This window comes from Leguminivora glycinivorella, chromosome 21, assembly GCF_023078275.1.
Source record: "Leguminivora glycinivorella isolate SPB_JAAS2020 chromosome 21, LegGlyc_1.1, whole genome shotgun sequence".
Lineage (NCBI taxonomy): Eukaryota > Metazoa > Arthropoda > Insecta > Lepidoptera > Tortricidae > Leguminivora > Leguminivora glycinivorella.
Window position 1 is genome coordinate 12,117,584 of NC_062991.1, and position 19,900 is coordinate 12,137,483.

The following is a 19,900-nucleotide window of genomic DNA, read 5'->3' on the forward strand; positions in this document are numbered from 1 at the left end:
AACAGGGCGTAATTCGAGAATTGCAGAATGCTTCATACATACTTCCACTCATAGCCGGGTTAGAAAGAGACAAAAAGTAGCCTATCTTACTCTCCACCCCTTCAACTATCTTCACTTATAAGTAAAACATCACATTAACAGGGACTCCACTTTCTGGAAAGTCAGGGAAGCTCATAGTGGTCATGGAAAGTCAGGGAAATGATTTGGAGGTCAGGGAAAAATTTGGCACCAAGAAAAAAAAATCAAAAAGTATTGAAATAATACGATGAGATATTGATAATACGATGCGATCAGAGAACTTCAAAGCACTTGGAAACCTAAAGGCATAAACACCTAAATGGGCATCCCGACGCTGACAACAGAGAAAAAATTTCACGCTCGCTTCCATAGATCAAGCAAACGTATCTACTTAGCGTGTCAAATGAACTCAGTGAAATCCACTGAGTTGTCCGTCTTTACTCGCAGCTTGCAGCTTTCGGGCGTCAATTTTTGTAAGTTGAAGTCAACCAAAACATAAAAAATGCCTCGTTACGTGATATTCAATTGCAACAACACAAAAATTATGAACGATCAAGAGCCTGAGACATATTTAAAATTACAGGCAAGAATCAACTTCAGTACAAAATTTGACACGCTCGGCCCCTATACAAATATATGAATTTGTTTCTTCTATCTAAATTAAGTTCTGTGGCTGTGACAGACGGACAGACAGACGCACGAGTGATCCTATCCTATAAGTGTTCCGTTTTTTCTTTTTGAGGTACGGAACCCTAAAAAAACTGCTTTTTTTCAGGTTTTTTTTTTCAAGACAGAAAAAAAACCGTTTTTTGCAACCCTAAGCAAAAGTGGTAAAATGTCATCAAAGAATGAAAATTTGGTCAGGGAAATTTTCTTAAATGGTCATGGAAAGTCAGGGATTTTTTTGTGGGTTTAGTAGAGTGGACACCCTGCATTAATCCGTCACTCCGTTTTGCCGTGGAAGATGGACAAACAAACGATATAGACAGTCAATCAAATCTTGGCATTTAAAAATGACGCGAAATTCAAATTTTCTATGGGACTTAAACCATCGCACCTACATTTTCGATCAATTTTTATTATTTTTAAGTATGTGGCTCGTCAATGATTTCACCAACGTCAAGGTTTAAATATGAAGGCACGCGTTTATGAAGAAATTTGCTCCTTTTTTTCTTGCCAAGATTTGGTCTAAACTTTGCGAGTGTTATTCTAAGCTTGACCTTAACAGTCCTAACACTAACTTTTTTTTACAGGTTGATGAACACGACGTTAAGAAGTATCTAGAAAAACGTCGGTTACTCTTACCCAATTCTATAAGAAAACTGCAACGCACAGCTTTAAGCTCAACTGTCTTAAAAGATACTACCGGTCTTAAAACTGTCTTAAACCCCAAAACTAGCGGCTTAAAACTTACACCTAAGAGGTCGCAAAATCATTTTGACGAAAACGAGACAGTTCGGGACTATCTAGCAAAAAGTACGTTACTAAAGTCTGGAAATGACCAGCCAAAATATCTAGTGAAGCTTCAACCAAAAGGCAAAAGTTCACAAACTATCTTAAAAGATTCGAGCGATCTAAGAACAGTCTTAAACCCTGCACCCGATGTTCTAAAGAAAACACAAAGAGTCTTAAAAGCGACCTCAAGTAAAATAGTCTTAAAAGTTATTCCAAATGACCCAAGAGAAACGCAAGCGACTAACGATGTTAAAGAACCGATCATCAAGAGTTTCTTAAAGAGTCCAGGATATATTAAAAAGTTAAAAAATCAACCAGGAAAGCAGATAAAATCAACCTTGTTGAAAATTCCGATTAGTGAACTAACACGTAGCGGGTTAAAAACATTACGAAATGTCAAACCGAGTGAACTATTGAAGCTTGAATCGGTTCAAAAGATTCTTAAAATGACAGAAAGCAGAAAAAGTGAGCCCAAAGAACAAAAACTTCATGATCTAAACGGTGTTTCCACGCCCCGGTAAGAAAGCTCAGAAACTACTGATAATTAAATTTAATATTTTGATGTGAGTACTCGGATACCCAATTAACGATATACGTAATGTACAAATACTTACCTATATACATAGAAAACATCCAGTACAATATATAAGGTCCTAATTTATTAGTTGCAGATATTTTAACACATGATACTTTATATTAAAATAATTAACTTTAAATATAAATTAAGAAATCTTTTCATGTAACTTTTTTTATTTCATTTTCCTAACAAAAAAATTAATTATAATTTCGTCTAAAAAAAATCATCATGTGCATTATTGTGATAATACATGTGACATGTGAATGACATGTGTGTCACAATAACACTGTCTGTCATGTCAACAATTGTTTGTTGTAAATGTCGTAAAGGTTCGGCGGGAAAACTGCACATGTCATTGAAGTGGCCAGTTACAGTTAAGTGGTACGTAAAAGAGGTACTAGAATCTGTTCAATGAGTTTTCATTTAATAATCACATAAACAGGGTGTTTTTACGTAGCAAATTTGTTTTTCCGTTTTCTCCAAAAAAACATCGTAAAAGCTATAATGTTTCACGGTTTAATATACTCCAGAGACCGAGTACTATCAGCTGTAAAAATATCTGCATCTAATAAATTAGGACCTTACACCGTATCCAATAAGTTCGAATACAGCACAAATAGCCAATAAAACAAAATGAACAAATAGTTACTACATTATTATTATATTTTATGAATGGCACTCTTATTTACTACATTCACAACAAATGTTTTGGAATAACTCCAGCATTAACTTGTTTACCAGCGTCAAACGCTTCTCAAACGGATCACACGCGGCACGCACCGTTTTCTTCACATTTCATCCCAAATACTCTCGATAACCTTTTTGAAATGATCTAGGTTTATGATTTTATAAAAATTTAGTCTTCAAAGCATGTATGACCATACAAAATAGTCTAATACGCCTAAACCTGGAGGCCTGGGTGGCCACTCATGTTACGGATAAAAAACTGCCAAATTAGTCTGAAACTACGCTAGAATACCATTTGCCGAATGTGCTGGAGGTGCGTCTTGTTGGGACACATGATACTCATTCCCAAGCATCCTTTTTAACTTTAAGGCATTTTTTTCTCCAAAACCTTGGTTTTAAAGAAAAAAACGTTGATTTTAACGCTTTTATCTGTAAGTACTGAAGGTAGTTTACCTCGCTTACATACTGCATCCCACACCTGGGCCGATGGTGAGCTCTGGAACCTAGGCACATTTTTCTAGTTGCCCGGAACGTTATCTATCCTCGGTACCCATAATAGTTTATTTTGGACGGGTACGTATCACAATGTCCAAAGTTAAAAAACTTAACGTTAAATGACCTACGTTCAAAATACCTAAAATCAAAATACATAATGGTATTTCGACCGAAATTCAAAATACCTAAAGTTTAAAAAGGTGCATATTATAATGTCTAAAATAAAAAAACTAACGTTAAATGACCTACGTTCAAAATACCTAAAATTAAAAAAACTAACGTTAAATGACCTACGTTCAAAATACCTAAAATCGAAATACCTAGTGATGAAATCCGAAAAGCAAAAATGTCTAATAAATGGGGCTTAAATAACCGGTTTACCCTTGAATCGTCGACAGACAATTAATCGAATATTATTTCAAAGACAACGTTTCAAATGATTCCATTTCATCGACAGTTCATATCGTAGAATGATCGATACAAGTCAAATGAAACCGTGGACTTTTACTTCGTAGATAACTTATTCCGAGTATACTTTATATCGTGGTATTTTGTTTTGTGTTTTTTCATTTCATTTTGTTTTACATTAAGTAAAATTTATTACGCATTATATTATTTCAATTTTGTATACCTATTTCAATTGTTAATTTTTCTAAAATTGTACAATTTGTAAATTATTTGTTTTTATGTTTGGTCACAACTAACCTAATCTTCTTCTAACCTAACCTAAACCTATTTTAAAGGTCGTGCGTTGATGTGAAGGGTCGCAGTTCTAATTTAACCTAAACCTACTCTGTAAGCCGTTCTTTTCTGTGTGATCGCAGTTCTAACCTAACCTAAACCTACTCTGTAAACTGTTTGTTTTTGTGTGTGGTCACAGTTCTAACCTAACCTAAACCTACTCTGTAAACTGTTTGTTTTTGTGTGTGGTCACAGTTCTAACCTAACCTAAACATACTTTAAAAGCCGTTCGTTGTTGTGTAAGGTCGGAGTTCTAACCTAACCTAAACCTACTCTAATATAGAATTTAAACCAATCTGGTTACCTCTATTTGGTATACCTTTAATTGTCCGAAACGACTTTCGCATAACAGACTTCGCATAATCGATTTTCGACGAATGTTAATTTGGCAGAAAACTTATTTGGCGTAGTCTAAAATAATACTAATATTACTTCGTCCGAAAATAAGTTAGCATAAGTAATACTTTTTACGCCGATTGCTTTTTATGAATAAAATTGATTTTCATAATTGTATTTGGCATATTTCTTAAAATCAGAATAACCACTAATACTAAATGCAGTCAGGAGAGTCGGTTAGGTTAGGTTAGAACTGCGACCTCAAAAAATACAATATTTTGTTAAGAATGCACGAATGTCGGTTAGGTTAGAACTGCAACATCAATATAGTGTCCTTGTGTTCACGACTTTTCGCATAGGTACGCAAAACCACCCACGTAAACTTTGTAACCACCTTTTTGAGTTTTAAATACATTAATAAGGTGCATTAGGGTAATTCCGAAAGTCGTCTAATTACGAAAGTCGCATAAAAATCGCCATTATTTCCATCATATCAAGATTCCTCTTTCGGAATTACCAGAGCATTTCTGTCATTCGGAATTACCCGAATGCACCTTACTTTGTTTAGACATTTTTACGTATGAATGAATATCTCATCATTGTGCAATTTATAATGGCTGACAGAAAATAATTAAAATTTGTTCAATATATATACTCTCTTTTACGCTCGCGGAACCTACCCTACTACTTCGGTATTTTGACCGGTTAATCATTTTAGGTATTTTGACCATAGGGTATTTCAAATGTTGGTGTATAAAATTTAGGTGACATAGTTTTTGGTATTTCAAACATTAGGTATTTAGTCCAATAGGTATTTTAAATTTCGGTAATTCGTGCGTAGGTGTTACTTGCTTAGGTATTTAAAATCATTAGGTATTTTGATTTTAGGTATTTTGAACGTAGGTCATTTAACGTTAGGTTTTTTAATTTTAGACATTGTGATACGTACCCATTTTGGACACGTGGCGTCTGTTTTATCACATACAGATTCTCCTTATAAAAAAAAACTCGTCACCTGCGTGCCGAGCAAGTATTTTGTTGGCACTTTACCTCTTTGTTTTTCTTAGACACTTCGGAAATTTCATGTACTTTGTGCTTGTATTTTATTAAGAGGAATATACTCTTTAGTTTAAATAAGAATTTGATGGCCTGTGATCCCTATATCTTTAGAACTGAGGTAAAATGTGAGTATTCGGACTTATTGGACACGGTGTATACATATGTGCTCATCACATAAATAAATGCCTTTACCGGGATGCCCTTACCAATAAAATCAGTGGTTCTCTATCAAGATTGATACGAGGGAGGCAAAGGCCTAGGAGTAGGGCCAAAGATTGTACATATAAATAAAATAACAAATATATAAATATACAAACCTATGTAAGATACAAACGAGATTTACACCAAAAACATATGTAAGAGGTGCGAGTTAATGCGAGTGCTAAGTTCGCAGGTGTCTTGATGGAAGCCCTTTAGATTCGTTGTTTTTAGTAAATTTTTATATCGAATAATGGATCATATCAAACAACCAAAGGCAACCTTAAATTCACTGCTCTGTGCCCTTCAGCAAGCTACTAAGGTTGATTTTTTTATACCACGTCGGTGGCAAACAGGCATACGGTCCGCCTGATGGAAAGCGGTCACCGTAACCAGCGGACGCCTGCAACTCAAGGGGTGCGCGTTTCCGACTTCTGATTGTTCCGATCCATTAGAAACTTTTAGACACCTTTTTGTTGTGTATAGTTATTACAACTACCCACTTCCCGGAGCTGAAATTTTGTACACATATGTATGTAAGTCACGTGACAATGCAATATTATGGTATCATGGAGCTGATCTGATGATGGAGCAGAAAGGTGTTCATAGGTACTCTGTTATGAAACGTCGTATCCCCGTGAAGTAAGGGGTTTTTAGTAATGTCTCAGAGAGCAGTAGATGACTGTTGAAAGAAAGATACAGTCGGCGGCGATAAAAGCTTGTGCCAAGAATGTTTTTTGCATTTGAATTTGTTGATAGTCCAGTTTGTTGAGTGAATGGAAACTGTTTGTTTCAGCCTTGGCCTTGGAGCAGCTGCGGCGCTTGACGAAAAGAAGACTGAAATAAAAATTGTTGAGTTGTAACTATTTTTCTCTTTTATTTACTACCTACTCTAAACTAAACTAAACCCTTCGAACTCGAAAAGGCGACGGAATCATATTATTTTTCAGTACAGATGCTGTTTTTTTCGCACTAGTGCGAGAAGTGGTTCATTTCTTGTCAGGTCGAAACTTCGTAGGACCATCTGTACTGAAAAACGTCGTACCATACACGTGCGAAAAGGAAATTCGTAACTCGTGTCGATTTAAAACACTCCCTTCGGTCGTGTTTTAATTTATCGCCACTCGTTTCGAACTTTTTTTTACGCACTTGTATCGTAATTTACTATTATGCTATAGGTACCAAAGATTATTGAATCACTACGTAGGTACCTTGCACGTTATGCCATTGTGATTATTTATTTATTTATGTACCTACCTGTACCCATCCTGTACCTACATACTTATGGTGCGGGAAATGATGATCAGGGGGGGCACACTTAAGCTGGCAACAATTTTCTTTGCCGACAGCGCCCCTAGGGACAAGCGATGGCACTAAATAGGCAGCCATGTTGTCAGATTGACAGACTTGTCACTTGTCAAATTTCAAATTTGATTCATTTCATTGTGTCGAGGTTTAGATGTTTACACGCCTTTCGAAGTTTTCTCTCGAAGTTCTTGGTTATTTGTTACTGTTATTTTTCCGTTATTGTTTTGTTATTCATCGTTGTGTTTTTTATTAAGTTTTACTTGTTTTCAACTGTTGTTTTTTGTGTTTCAACATGAGTATTAAAATTCCAAAGAAACATTGTGTTTTTGGCTGTGACCCTTTAGGTAAGTTAATTTGATTTCAACTTATTAAGTATATATCATTGCTATCCTAAGCATTTTATTAACTCGTTTGTCGACATCAATATTTCGTCACTGCTTTGAAAAATCTTGTATCTCACACTGCTCCTCAAAGTTAATTGCATACATACTTACATTTTTCTTTTCATTGACAGAAGAAGATACAATATTGATGTTGATGTTGATATATAAGATATTGATGTTGTTATGAGTAGGTACCACCTACACGTCGTGTGGTATTTCTCCATCATCAGTCAAAGACCAAATTGGGTCAAGTGCTATGCATAAACGTAAATAATATTGCTTTTTAACAACAATTGGGGTAACAATTTTAGTAAATAAAAACTATTTAGAGTCTGTTCGTAAAGTCAAGGGTCGAAAAATGTATAGGGTTCAATACATTCCACGACTCTTTCGAACGCAGTTTTATTTCCTCTCTCCACCAATCTAGCTGTGTTTTTACTTTTAATTACCACACTTGTGTAAATAATAATAAAACATTCCAGTCACTCTTGGTGTGCCTTCACACCGCTTTCCTCACCCAGAAAATCATACTGGTCTTTTTACTGCTTGGGTGTCAGCAATTGGAAACAAACTAGCAGAAAGTGATCCTATAAAAATATATAAAAATAAAAGAATATGCGATCACCATTTTCATCCCAAATACAAGGTATCCGAAAAACGTTTAAAGTGGTCAGCAATTCCCTCTGTGAACTTACATCGTAAGTATAAATTGATTTAATTTTTTTTTGTACATATACCTATTTAATAAAATAACAATAACATTGTTAACTGGCTATACTTTCAACCTAGTTGAATTTAACTGCTAACAAACCACAGTGTAGCATTGCATGCATTTTTCATTAAAGCTTTATTTATAAACCAAGTGAGCGATCATGGTTGTGTGTTATGTATGGCCTATTTTGTCGGTCCATCCTTTTTGCACCTTCTGTATTTGTAGCTAAAAACATTAGCCTGGAATAATTTACTTTAGGTACTTGGCAAAAGTTTACATTTTTTTTAGTGAAATCCATTGCCTAAGTAATAAGGGTGACATTATTTTGAAGAATATACTAATATATCCGTTCTACTATTGTCATGAAAATGATGATGTATGCCAATGCATCTTACGTTGATACAAGTAATAATATTTTAATGTGTGTGTTCCAGGTGTGCAACAAAGTTTCTCCACATTTGCACAAGCTGATCATAGCTACACTCATCCACAACGAGAGTATATGGAAACTGAATTACCTTTGCCATCTGAGTCCACTGAAACAACTTGTCCAGTTGTACCTGATAAGTCTCAAGGTAAGAATACCTCATTGGCTCATAAGTTTGGTCAAACTCTAAAAATATAAATATAGAAAGGTTTGTAATAGTCAAAATGGCGAGTGTACCTTCACAAATTTGAAAACAACTATAAGTACTTAAAGAAATTACTATTTGGTTATAATACCCATAACTAATAAGTAAAGCCTGACCAGAAATATGTGACTATTGTCAAGAGGGCGCTGTTACTCGTATTCATGCTCCGATAATAATACAATTCGCTTCCATAATACAATCTTTATTGATGGTGATGTTTTTATTTTCCTTTATCGCTGCGTACATTCGTAGTTGTGTTTGTTATAATATTTGTGTATGTATGGTATATTTAATCCATACTAATATTATAAATGGGAAAGTGTGTGTGTCTGTTTGTTTGTCCGTCTTTCACGGCAAAACGGAGCGACGAATTGACGTGGTTTTTTTATGTGGAGATGTGGGAGATAGTTAAAGGGATGGAGAGTGACATAGGCTAATACTTTTTGTCTCTTTCTAATGCAAGCGAAGCTGCGGGCAAAAGCTAGTTTATTATATTTCCTTCCTATTCATGTATGTTTATTACCATTAATTATTACTAAGTCAGTGTCGGGTGGTGTCGGGAAGACCGTCTACCCGGAAAGACCGCGTACTGTTGTATTTATATATCTACCGCATCTTACACGTCCGAAGGTATACCAGTTTTTCATCCTTAACACAGAATATATAATGTCCTTAATCCATTGGTCTTCAATAGATATCCCTAGGACTAACACTAGTTAACAATAAACTTGATTTGTGTTTCAAACTCGGACGTCGAATTCAACATGATTAAAAAATTAAAATAAAATATTTGTGCATTATGTATGTACGTAACGTAGTAATTTAATAATAGTTCTTCCTGTCTAGTACTGTTAATGCTCTTAAAACGCGTTCTATTTATTGTTTTATGTTCTGAAATATGTAACTTCGAATTTGTGCCTAGTCGGAAAGTAAAGTAAGGTACCTATATGTATAAGAGTAAGGCACATTTTTTAGGCTTTATATGAGAAATAAGTCAAGTGTAATCGGGCGTTGTAGGTTAACTTTAATTGTTAGTCCTGTTTTTCTGTGTCTGGACTTGAAAAAAAACTAAAAAACTATCCTATTTACGCACCTGTGTAGTACGCTTTCTTTAATAAAGGGTGAACACTATTAAAATGTCGCCTACTTTTTTTATTTTTCTAGCGTAATGCATCAAACCTTTTTTTTTATTGTTTAAAATTTTAAATTTAGAACACTCCTGTATTATTTGATAACCATGAAATATGCATTTGTTTTTTATTTATGAAAATGGCGTTACACAAAAAAAGTACTCGTGAATTAATTTTGCATGAATTTAGTAAAAATCCCAGTTTATCAACTTTGGAGCTGGCAAAATCTTGTCAAACTACTAGGAGGACGGTTCAACGGACCCTAAAAAAAATTAAACAAGGTGAATCTATAGATAGGAAGCGGCGTGAGGGTCAACCTACCAGAAAATCTAATGTTAAGTTACAAAGAAAGGTGTGCAAGCTATTTGAGAAGAATCCGTGTATCTCTTCCCGGGATGTCGCGAAAAAAGTGGGAACTAGTCAGTCAAATGTTCAAAAAATTAAAAAAGTTTGCGGCATTAAAACATATAAGAAGCAAAAGGCTCCAAAGAGAACTGTGGATCAGTTTAATCGTGCGGTAAGACGTTCCAGGTTGTTGTATGCCTTATTGATTGAGAAAACATGTTGCCTAATTATAGACGATGAAACTTATGTCAAGGCAGACTTTGAGTCTTTACCAGGTAACCAGTACTATTCAGCTCGTGACGCCTCGAATCTTGACGAGTCGAAAAAGGTTATCGCAGTAGAAAAATTTGCTAAGAAATACCTTGTTTGGCAAGCTATATGTCAGTGCGGCTTGAGGAGCTCACCATTTATTACTACTGGGACAATCAACACTGATATATATATGTCGCAGGGAAATGGCCAAAACAGAGCTTTCATCAAATCACTAAGGGATATTATCAAATCACGCAGGATGTCAAAATGGCGAATCCATTTTATCATTTCTCTAGAAAATTTCAGTCATTTGACTAAATCCCTTACTCTGTTCAGTGAAATCACAAAATCGACCAACAGACACGCCACGTTTTTTCATTTCACTAGATTAGTTTAGGGATTTGATAAAATCCCTGAACCACGTCAGTAAGTTGAAGAAACGAGCTTATATTAAAGTCAACTAGTTTATCATTTCGCTAAACAAGTTCAGTGAAAAGACAAAATGTTTTAATAAATATGCAAATAATTTAAAATGAAACATTTTTAGCTTTGTTTCTTTACTTATTCTATTTTTTTCTTATTTATAGAAAACCAAAAACTCTTAAAAACGGATTCAATTTTACCATTTCACTAATCTAGTTAAGGATTCAATCAAATCAAGTGACAAAGGCAAGAGTCTAATAAATCTAATTGGATATATTAGATTCTTGGCTTTGTCATTTCACGAAACCAGTTCAGACATTTGATCAAATCACCAGTTGAGACTTTATCATTTCCCTAAATTTGTTTAGGGAAATGTTAAAACTAGTTGACTTTTTGAGTTCGTTTCGTCAACTCACTGTCGTGGTTCAGGGATTTTATCAAATCCCTAAACAAATCTAGTGAAATGACAAAACGTGGCGTGTCTATTGGCCGATTTTGTGATCTCACTAAACAAAGTCAGGGATTTAGTCAAATGACTGAAATTTTCTAGAGAAATGATGAAATGGATTCGCCATTTTGACATCCTGCGTGATTTGATCAAATCCCTTAGAGATTTGATCAAATCTCTGTTTTGGCCATTTCCCTGCGACATATATATCAGAATTGAAAAAGAGACTGTTACCATTCATTAAGAAACACACTTCCTCAACATTATTTTGGCCAGACTTAGCAAGCTGCCATTACTCTTCTCGCACTTTGGAATGGTATAAGGCGAATTCAGTAGAGTTAGTACCTAAGGAGAGCAACCCGCCTAACTGTCCCCAACTTCGCCCAATTGAACAATATTGGGCAAATATAAAAAGCAAATTACGAAAAACTTGCCAACCTGCAACTTCATTGCCAGACTTTCAGCGGAAATGGATTAAATGCACCAAATTGATAACAGATGATTCCGTGCAAAGGTCGATGAATCACATCAAAAGTAAAGTCCGGGAATTTTCTCGTCGGTCCTTGAAATAGCCCTTATATTTTTTTTTATCGATTGTACGTAATGTAAAATTAGTTATATAAAAAGTTTTAAGTATTTAAGATTTGTATTTTCTCTTCTGTAGCATGTTCGACCGGCGACAGTTTAATAGTGTTCACCCTTTACCATAATACTAATAATACTCTTTGATGATGATGTGAAGGTATATTAAAAGGGCATTCCCAAGGCCCAATATTAAATCTGATAGTTTTTCCTCTACATAGGTAATCTATATATATAAAAGAAGAAGCTGACTGACTGACTGACTGACTGACTGACTGACTGACTGACTGACTGACTGACTGACATATCAACGCACAGCTAGGGAATGCAGACCGGTAAACCGGTTTACCGGTTTCCCGGTAATTTTGCCAAATTTGGGTTCGGTAAATTACCGGTAAATATATTCCAAAACCGGTTTTTTACCGAAATTTAAATTTACTTAAAAATTACTACAAAAAGCATTTCTGTCGCAATTTCTTCGTAAATAAACACTTGTAGATACTTCTGGTAAACACTTCATTTAGCAAGAATTCGTTTTTTCCACGAAAACGTTAATTTTTTGTGTCATTGTTATGCTATATTGTGGTATTGAAAACATGTCTATTAAGTATATCTTACCCACTGTAATACGTCGACAGTCAATACGTGCGAGAGGGGCGAATGGTTGTGTATCATAAACGTACCTACTCGTATGTCTGCCGACGTTTCGTGTCATATGGAGACCCATCATCAGGCATGAGTTCTTGCAGCGGCTAGAGTCCGTGCATTTTTGGCGGCACTGTGCGTGCCTGCATTCTCGGTTCCAAGATAAAAAAATCGGATTTCTATAAAACCAACAAGTGTGGACTGTGGACAATCACTATCCACAGTTGGTTTTATAAATTCCAAATTTAGACCCCGAATGAAGGATAAGACCACTCATTCACTCATTGTATATAGATAATTGATTAGCTTCAAAGATAAGACCGCCTCCTCCTCGCATTGGTATCTTCATTACTGAGGGTCGTGAAGTCCCAATAGAATCAATTTTATTCTGACTTTCTGTTCCGGTTCTGAAGTTGGGTGTAGAGGGTGGAAGGGTTCTCATCTGTCCATCTTGCGACCTCTAGATCGTTAGCCATTAACCTTGCCAGTAATGATTAGTTTCTCAAGGTTGTGGCCTTTTTCCCTCCAAAAACTCCCAAAATTCTACGTAAACAGATGGTGTATAGATAACCTGGTGTTGATTTTCAATTCGCGTAAGATAGACACATTTGTACGGAAGGCAATTCAGGGTATTTACAAAATCTTCATCTAGCACCACATCTCGAAAGCGTTAATGCGGTTGCAGCCTTTTTCAGACTCCGTCTCAGCTCCGTAGACGAAAATGGAGAAGACTAGAGCGTAAACTAATCCGGTTTTGGTTTTTCTAGAGACATGAGGTTCTCAGGAACCAAGAATTATGGAGATAATCCTTGTATTTGGGACTCTATTGGCCATTCCTATGCATATTCTGATTTCTTTTTCAGAAGAACCGGTATTGTCGATGTTTGCGCCGAAGTATATGAAGTCATCTACTGTTACTGGTCTAAGAGCATTTGTGTGTTGTATCTACCTACCACAATCCACCACCATGAGCTTGGTTTTTACTGTGGTTAATCTTGAAATGCGTTTCCAAACTGATGCTTTCCATTTTACCAGTGCTGGCAACCATCTCCGCTTCATTGGCGGCCAGAAAATTGGTGTTATCTGCCTATCGAACATATCGAAGATTCGTTATTTTGGTGCCCACCAATGATGATTCTTCCCTCCCAGCTTCCGCAGGCTCTTCTGATGACATATTCACTGTAGGCAGGTGACGGGTAATCTTATCAACACCTTTTACAAGAGTAAAAGGGCTCGAAGTTTATCTGCCGATTCAGTTTCCTTTTTCAACGGAGTTTCAATGAAAGCTACCAAATGCTTGAGGACAAAACGATGCAGTCAAAGGCTTTGCTATAGTCGACGAAGCAGAGGATCATCGAAGTACTGAATTCGTAAGCCATCTCTATCAATGGACATATATTTAAGATCTGTTTGCACCTTTGCCCTTGACGAAACTTGCCTTGTTTTGCGAGATCTGCCAGTTCAGGATGTGGCATAACTTGCTGTGTTACAGCACTTTTCTGGTGGTATATAAGAACCAGGGTCCTGTAGTTGTCCTTTACACAATTACAAATTTATTTATTTTACTTTAACCTTTTGAGTAACTATCGCGGTAACCGAAGACAATATTATTTTACTTTATTACACAAATACGTGATATGTCAATAATCTGTGATAATTTCTAGTGTCTTAGTTGATTTTATGGAAGATGATTGCTAATTGTAAGATTTAGAATGTATTTATTTTTTGTAACAAAGTCCTAAAACCTGCTTTTTTCAAGATTTAATTAATAATATTTGTCCTTTGCAAATGGTAGTTTAATGAACACTACTAAAAAAACTACTTAACTATCCATTTTGACGGAAAATATTGATTTTTCATGAAATAAACTAAAAACCGGTAAATTACCGGTTTACCGGTATTGCCGACGCTATGTCGGTAAATTACCGGTTTTGAAAAACGATCGGTAATTGCATTCCCTACGCACAGCCGAAACCGCTGGTCCTAGAGATTTCAAATTTGGCACGTAGGTTCCTTATATAGTGTAGAGGAGCACTAAGAAAGGATTTTCCAAAATTCACCTCCTAAAGGGGTCAAATGGGGGTTCAAAGTTTGTATGGGGAAACAAGATTAGTTTGACTATTTTATTCGAAACTTCACAGGAAGATTCCTTAAGACATATGACTGAATACGTGTTTCAGGTTTTTTGAAAATTTAACCCCTAAAAGGGTGAAAAGGGGGTGATAAAGTCAAAAAATCAATATGGGTATCGTTTTTATGGTTTATCGGGTCGCTGATCACGATAAATACAACGTTTTTAAAATCTAACGAGGCGGAAGAGAAATACCTTCTCCCCTGTTGTGGTGCAATGGGGTTTAAATATCAAAAAAATATATAAAAGAAGATATTGACTGACTGACTGACATATCAACGCACAGCCGAAACCGCTGGTCCTAGAGATTTCAAATTTGGCACGTAGGTTCCTTATATAGTGTAGAGGAGCACTAAGAAAGGATTTTCCAAAATTCACCTCCTAAAGGGGTCAAATGGGGGTTCAAAGTTTGTATGGGGAAACAAGATTAGTTTGACTATTTTATTCGAAACTTCACAGGAAGATTCCTTAAGACATATGACTGAATACGTGTTTCAGGTTTTTTGAAAATTTAACCCCTAAAAGGGTGAAAAGGGGGTGATAAAGTCAAAAAATCAATATGGGTATCGTTTTTATGGTTTATCGGGTCGCTGATCACGATAAATACAACGTTTTTAAAATCTAACGAGGCGGAAGAGAAATACCTTCTCCCCTGTTGTGGTGCAATGGGGTTTAAATATCAAAAAAATATATAAAAGAAGATATTGACTGACTGACTGACATATCAACGCACAGCCGAAACCGCTGGTCCTAGAGATTTAAAATTTGGCACGTAGGTTCCTTATATAGTGTAGAGGAGCACTAAGAAAGGATTTTCCAAAATTCACCTCCTAAAGGGGTCAAATGGGGGTTCAAAGTTTGTATGGGGAAACAAGATTAGTTTGACTATTTTATTCGAAACTTCACAGGAAGATTCCTTAAGACATATGATTGAATACGTGTTTCAGGTTTTTTGAAAATTTAACCCCTAAAAGGGTGAAAAGGGGGTGATAAAGTCAAAAAATCAATATGGGTATCGTTTTCATGGTTTATCGGGACGCTGATCACGATAAATACAACGTTTTTAAAATCTAACGAGGCGGAAGTGAAATACCTTCTCCCCTGTTGTGGTGCAATGGGGTTTATAAATATATAAAAGAAGATATTGACTGACTGATTGACATATCAACACACAGCCGAAACCGCTGGTCCTAGAGATTTCAAATTTGGCACATAGGTTCCTTATATGGCGTAGAGGAGCACTAAGAAAGGATTTTTCAAAATTCTCCTCTTAAAAGGGTGAAATGGGGGTTCAAAGTTTGTATGGGGAAACAAGATTAGTTTGACTATTTTATTCTAAACTTCACAGAAGGATTCCTAAAGACATATGACTAAATACATGTTTCAGGTTTTTTGAAAATTTGACCCCTAAAGGGGTGCAAAGGGGGTAAAGTCAAAAACACAATATGGGTATCGTTTTTATGGTTTATCGGGTCGCTGATCACGTTAAATACAACGATTTTAAAATCTAATGAGGTGGAAAAGAAATTTTCTCCCCTGTTGTTGTGCAATGGGGTTAAAATATCCAAAATAGTCATAAGTATAGCTTTAGTTTTTATCTTTACTTCTGGTTCAAGAGATTTCAAATTGACACGGAAGTTCCATAGAGGAGCACTAAGAAAGGATTTTTCAAAGTTCACCTCATAGCATGATAATTTGACAGGGGCAAGGACAGGGACAGGGCCAGGGACAGGGACAGGGCCAGGGACAGGCACAGGGACAGGGACAGGGACAGGGACAGGGTCAGGGACAGGGACAGGAACGGGATAGGGTTAGGGATAGGGATTGGGATTGGGATTGGGATTGGGATAGGGATAGGGGATATGGATAGGGATAGGGATAGGGGTAGGGGTAGGGGTAGGGGTAGGGGTGGGGATAGGGATAGCGATATCGATAGCGATAGCGATAGCGATAGGGATAGGGATTGGGGTCGGAATAATCGGTCGGCAATCGATATCTAGGCAGTGTAAAATGCAGGTGGCTCAGTGGGAAGGTATTAGTAAGTAGGCATCGGCGAGTATCCTGCATCCGTAATAACTATTACATTCAATGTGCTGTAAGAAGATCGTTGTTTGCTTGCCTTTTATATGTTTACGTTTGCAATAAGTATAAGCAAAATGGAAAAAATTGTAAGCGATAATGCAAGGAAGTACTTTTTACCCTACCGACCATAGCGTCGAGATACTGGCTATGTGGGTTGTATGAAGTTTCCCCAGTATAAATATTTATATAGGTAAAATACATACATATTCGTACCTACTACCTACGCTGTGGTCGCTGTGTAACAATTCTACAATCATTGCAAGATTTTTTTTAAAAACAATACTAATATGTGTAAGGTACAGTCAGCCAAAACCGGACCGTACAGCAAATAGATCAGTTACAATGGCCCTCCAGTCGAGAATTGCCCCGCTTTACCTTAATCGAAATAATCGCGGACAGATGTACCTACAAAGAAACCTACAGATCCAAATGAAAATCTTATTTTTTGTAAACGTTTCAATAAGAATACTTTTATTACGCGGGCGAAGCCGCGGGTAAAAGCTAGTGGTTACATAAGGTGGCTAGCCGAATGGCACAATCGCTCACGAAACGAAGCGCTAGTAGATATCTATCTCTATCGCGCTTGCGTATTGGCGCGACAGAGCCAGCGGCGTATCGCTTTCGTTTGGCGTCGGAGAAATGCCATTCGGCTACGGGGCCTGGTTACATTTAAGTACAGGTTTTATTTTATCCTTGTTTTTATAATGAGAACGCCACAGACAGGCTGAAAAATTCAGTCTTAAAAAATATTTGCATCGTGTATGCAAACCACTGACACTTTTGATCTGAAAAAGATTTGTATGATCAAGGGTGATTTCCAGTGATTTCACTGACGCCCATTTTGATATTGACGTTTAAGTACATCCCCATTGGCTCTACGTCACAGCTAACTGTCAATGTCAACGCGGTGTTTTGACAGGTCTGGACTGTCTGGTGTCAGTTGTGGCGTGGCTGTCATGTTTCGCGTGGAGTTCAGTTCATCAGTGGTCTTGTTTTGCTTAAACTACAGTGCAGTGTTACATTTTATTTCAATCTAAAATGCTTCGTAAGTGCTGTATACCTGGCTGTAATAGCACCAGTAAGAACAAAAACGGCAAACTGCATAAAATGCCAGTGGGTAATGAAAAAATCATGTTGTGGTATAAAGCTATATCCGCTTCATTTACCAACTTTGAGGGTTTGACATTGAACGAATTAGGTAAAATATTTGTTTGCCAAAACCACTTTGAGGCCAAGTATATGACTTCGAAATTACGTTTAAAACCAAATGCATATCCAACTTTGTTCACCTTTGAAGAGATAGCGAGTGGAATAGCAGCTAACAGATCTGATAATACAGGTAACAGACATATTTTTATTTAAAATTACAAAGTAAAATAAGGCATGAGGTTTATCTGACATCGCAATGTAATTAGGATGTATAAAGTTATCACACTTGTCAAATAAGAGTAGAAATCATGTAGAGATTACTTTACTTACTTACTTTCATTTACACTGACTTTTCTTATACAGTAGTGTCAAAATAGTTGCCACATGCAAAGCGGTTTACATAAATTGTGGCGCACCTATTATTTTCTACTCATTTTTTTTTTCTCAAGTTGTGAGGCCATTGTGGGGAAAACTGGCATAAAAGAGCTTTATTCCTGTTCTATGGACCTTTTTCATTGGAAATGTAAGGAGTTCATAAACATTGTTAGAAGACAACATTACTGTGTAAAAGATATAGTTTTTGGGATTCAGCTGAGCTTTACTAATTTATTTTTATATCATCAGGGTTGCCGGAGCCTGAAAGCTTGACTAATTCTGAGCATACATATGCAAAGAAAGTTCATTATGAACACCCCTATGCTATGAGTTCATCAACAAATGCTGCTGCTTGGTCATCGCTCATAAAAACAACAACTGAAGCAGGTAATTTTGCTAATAACTTTAACTTTTTACTTTTATTCATAGGTTGTCTATGGCTCTGGCTATAAAGCTGTTGGTCCTAGGCTTAGAGAAAATTTAGAAGTGAAAAATGTCTATCTTGGATGAGACTTGAACTCACAGCCTCTGGATTGATCCTGTTTCAAAATCAGTAATGTGATAATAACAATCCTGAATAGGTACTTAAATTAAGGTTTATTAATATTTTGCCTATGTTTATTCAACTTAGTATGCTAGAGTCGGACCACGATTATGAAGAATGCTTCCACAGACTGCGCTGTGAAATTCGTTGCAGATTTATATTGAAATAAATTTGTGCGGATTGTGCCATTTTCGTATAGCATAAGGATGATATTTGATTATATCTTTATACATCTTCCGGTTCCGGCCTTTGAAACGTAACGTCACTGTGCTGTCGCTCCGTAAATAAATAGCTAAAATAAATAGTTAAACACTAAAGTTCTCCCAAAAACATCATTCCAAGTGTTAATCAGAGTGTAATAAAGTGGTGAAAGTATCAGTTTAGGTGCAAATATTGAAATCTGCGAAGTTATAAGACGAAGAAAAGTGGTGCGATTTGTGAGGTTAAGTTTAACATAGACAAACGGATGATCGAACTGTCAGTGACAAATAAGTGACATCTCGAGTGTTGCCAGTGATAAACGTAAAAATACCCCATTCCCACTGCGTTCCGTTTCACGCAAAAACATGGAAGCACAATTCGAATTATACTTTGCAAAACTGCAAAAGGAGTTAGAAAAACAAACCGATCTCCTAACTACGAGAATAACGAATACCATAGACGAAAAACTGAAACCTGTATTGGAAGAAAATAGTAAATTAAAAAAGAAAGTGGATCAATTAGAAAAGAAAATAGAATATATGGAGAATGAGAAGAAAAGCAATAATATAATAATACACGGGCTAAAAGAAGGGGAAAAAACCACAACAGACCTAATAAAATATGTGCAAGAAAAGTTTTTAACAGAATTAAACATATCCATCGAAGCTGCCGACATAAACAAAATTTATCGCATTGGAAAAAACAAGAAAGGAGAGAAGCCGAGACCAACGCTGCTATCTTTCGTGAGTGGTTGGAAGAAGCTAGAAGTACTGAGAAACAAAAGCAAGTCCAAGGAACTACAGCTCACGGAGGATTATTCCAAAGAAATTTTAGAAAAGAGGAAGGCTCTAATACCACAATTAATTGAGGAAAGGGAAAAAGGAAAAATAGCCTACATCAAATACGATAAATTGATAGTTCAAGAACATGAAAACACAAACACAAGAGACAGCAGAAAAAGGGAATTGTCAATTTCCCCGTCAACATCAAAC

General features: G+C 36.2%; 2 protein-coding genes across 12 annotated transcripts in view; both read left to right on the forward strand.

Moving 5' to 3' along the window:
* Nucleotides 1-6,432, forward strand: part of LOC125237392 (cell surface glycoprotein 1-like) — a 77,903-nt gene extending 71,471 nt beyond the window's left edge. For 9 of the 10 annotated variants that reach the window (XM_048144413.1, XM_048144418.1, XM_048144419.1 and 6 more), the window contains 2 exons: nucleotides 1,272-1,990; nucleotides 6,363-6,432. In XM_048144413.1, coding sequence (XP_048000370.1) covers nucleotides 1,272-1,990; nucleotides 6,363-6,429 — 786 coding nt within the window. In that variant the 3' untranslated portion in view covers nucleotides 6,430-6,432. The remainder of the gene's footprint in view (nucleotides 1-1,271; nucleotides 1,991-6,362) is intronic. The other variant, XM_048144429.1, reaches the window with a different exon arrangement.
* Nucleotides 6,433-7,133: 701 nt separating this feature from the next.
* Nucleotides 7,134-19,900, forward strand: part of LOC125237602 — an 83,336-nt gene continuing 70,569 nt past the window's right edge. Inside the window, exons 1-3 of one of the 2 annotated variants that reach the window (XM_048144754.1) lie at nucleotides 7,134-7,218; nucleotides 8,404-8,544; nucleotides 18,413-18,550. In XM_048144754.1, the coding sequence (XP_048000711.1) occupies nucleotides 7,167-7,218; nucleotides 8,404-8,544; nucleotides 18,413-18,550 (331 nt within the window). In that variant the 5' untranslated portion in view covers nucleotides 7,134-7,166. Of the gene's footprint in view, nucleotides 7,219-8,403; nucleotides 8,545-17,618; nucleotides 17,979-18,412; nucleotides 18,551-19,900 lie in introns of those variants that run through there. The other variant, XM_048144752.1, reaches the window with a different exon arrangement.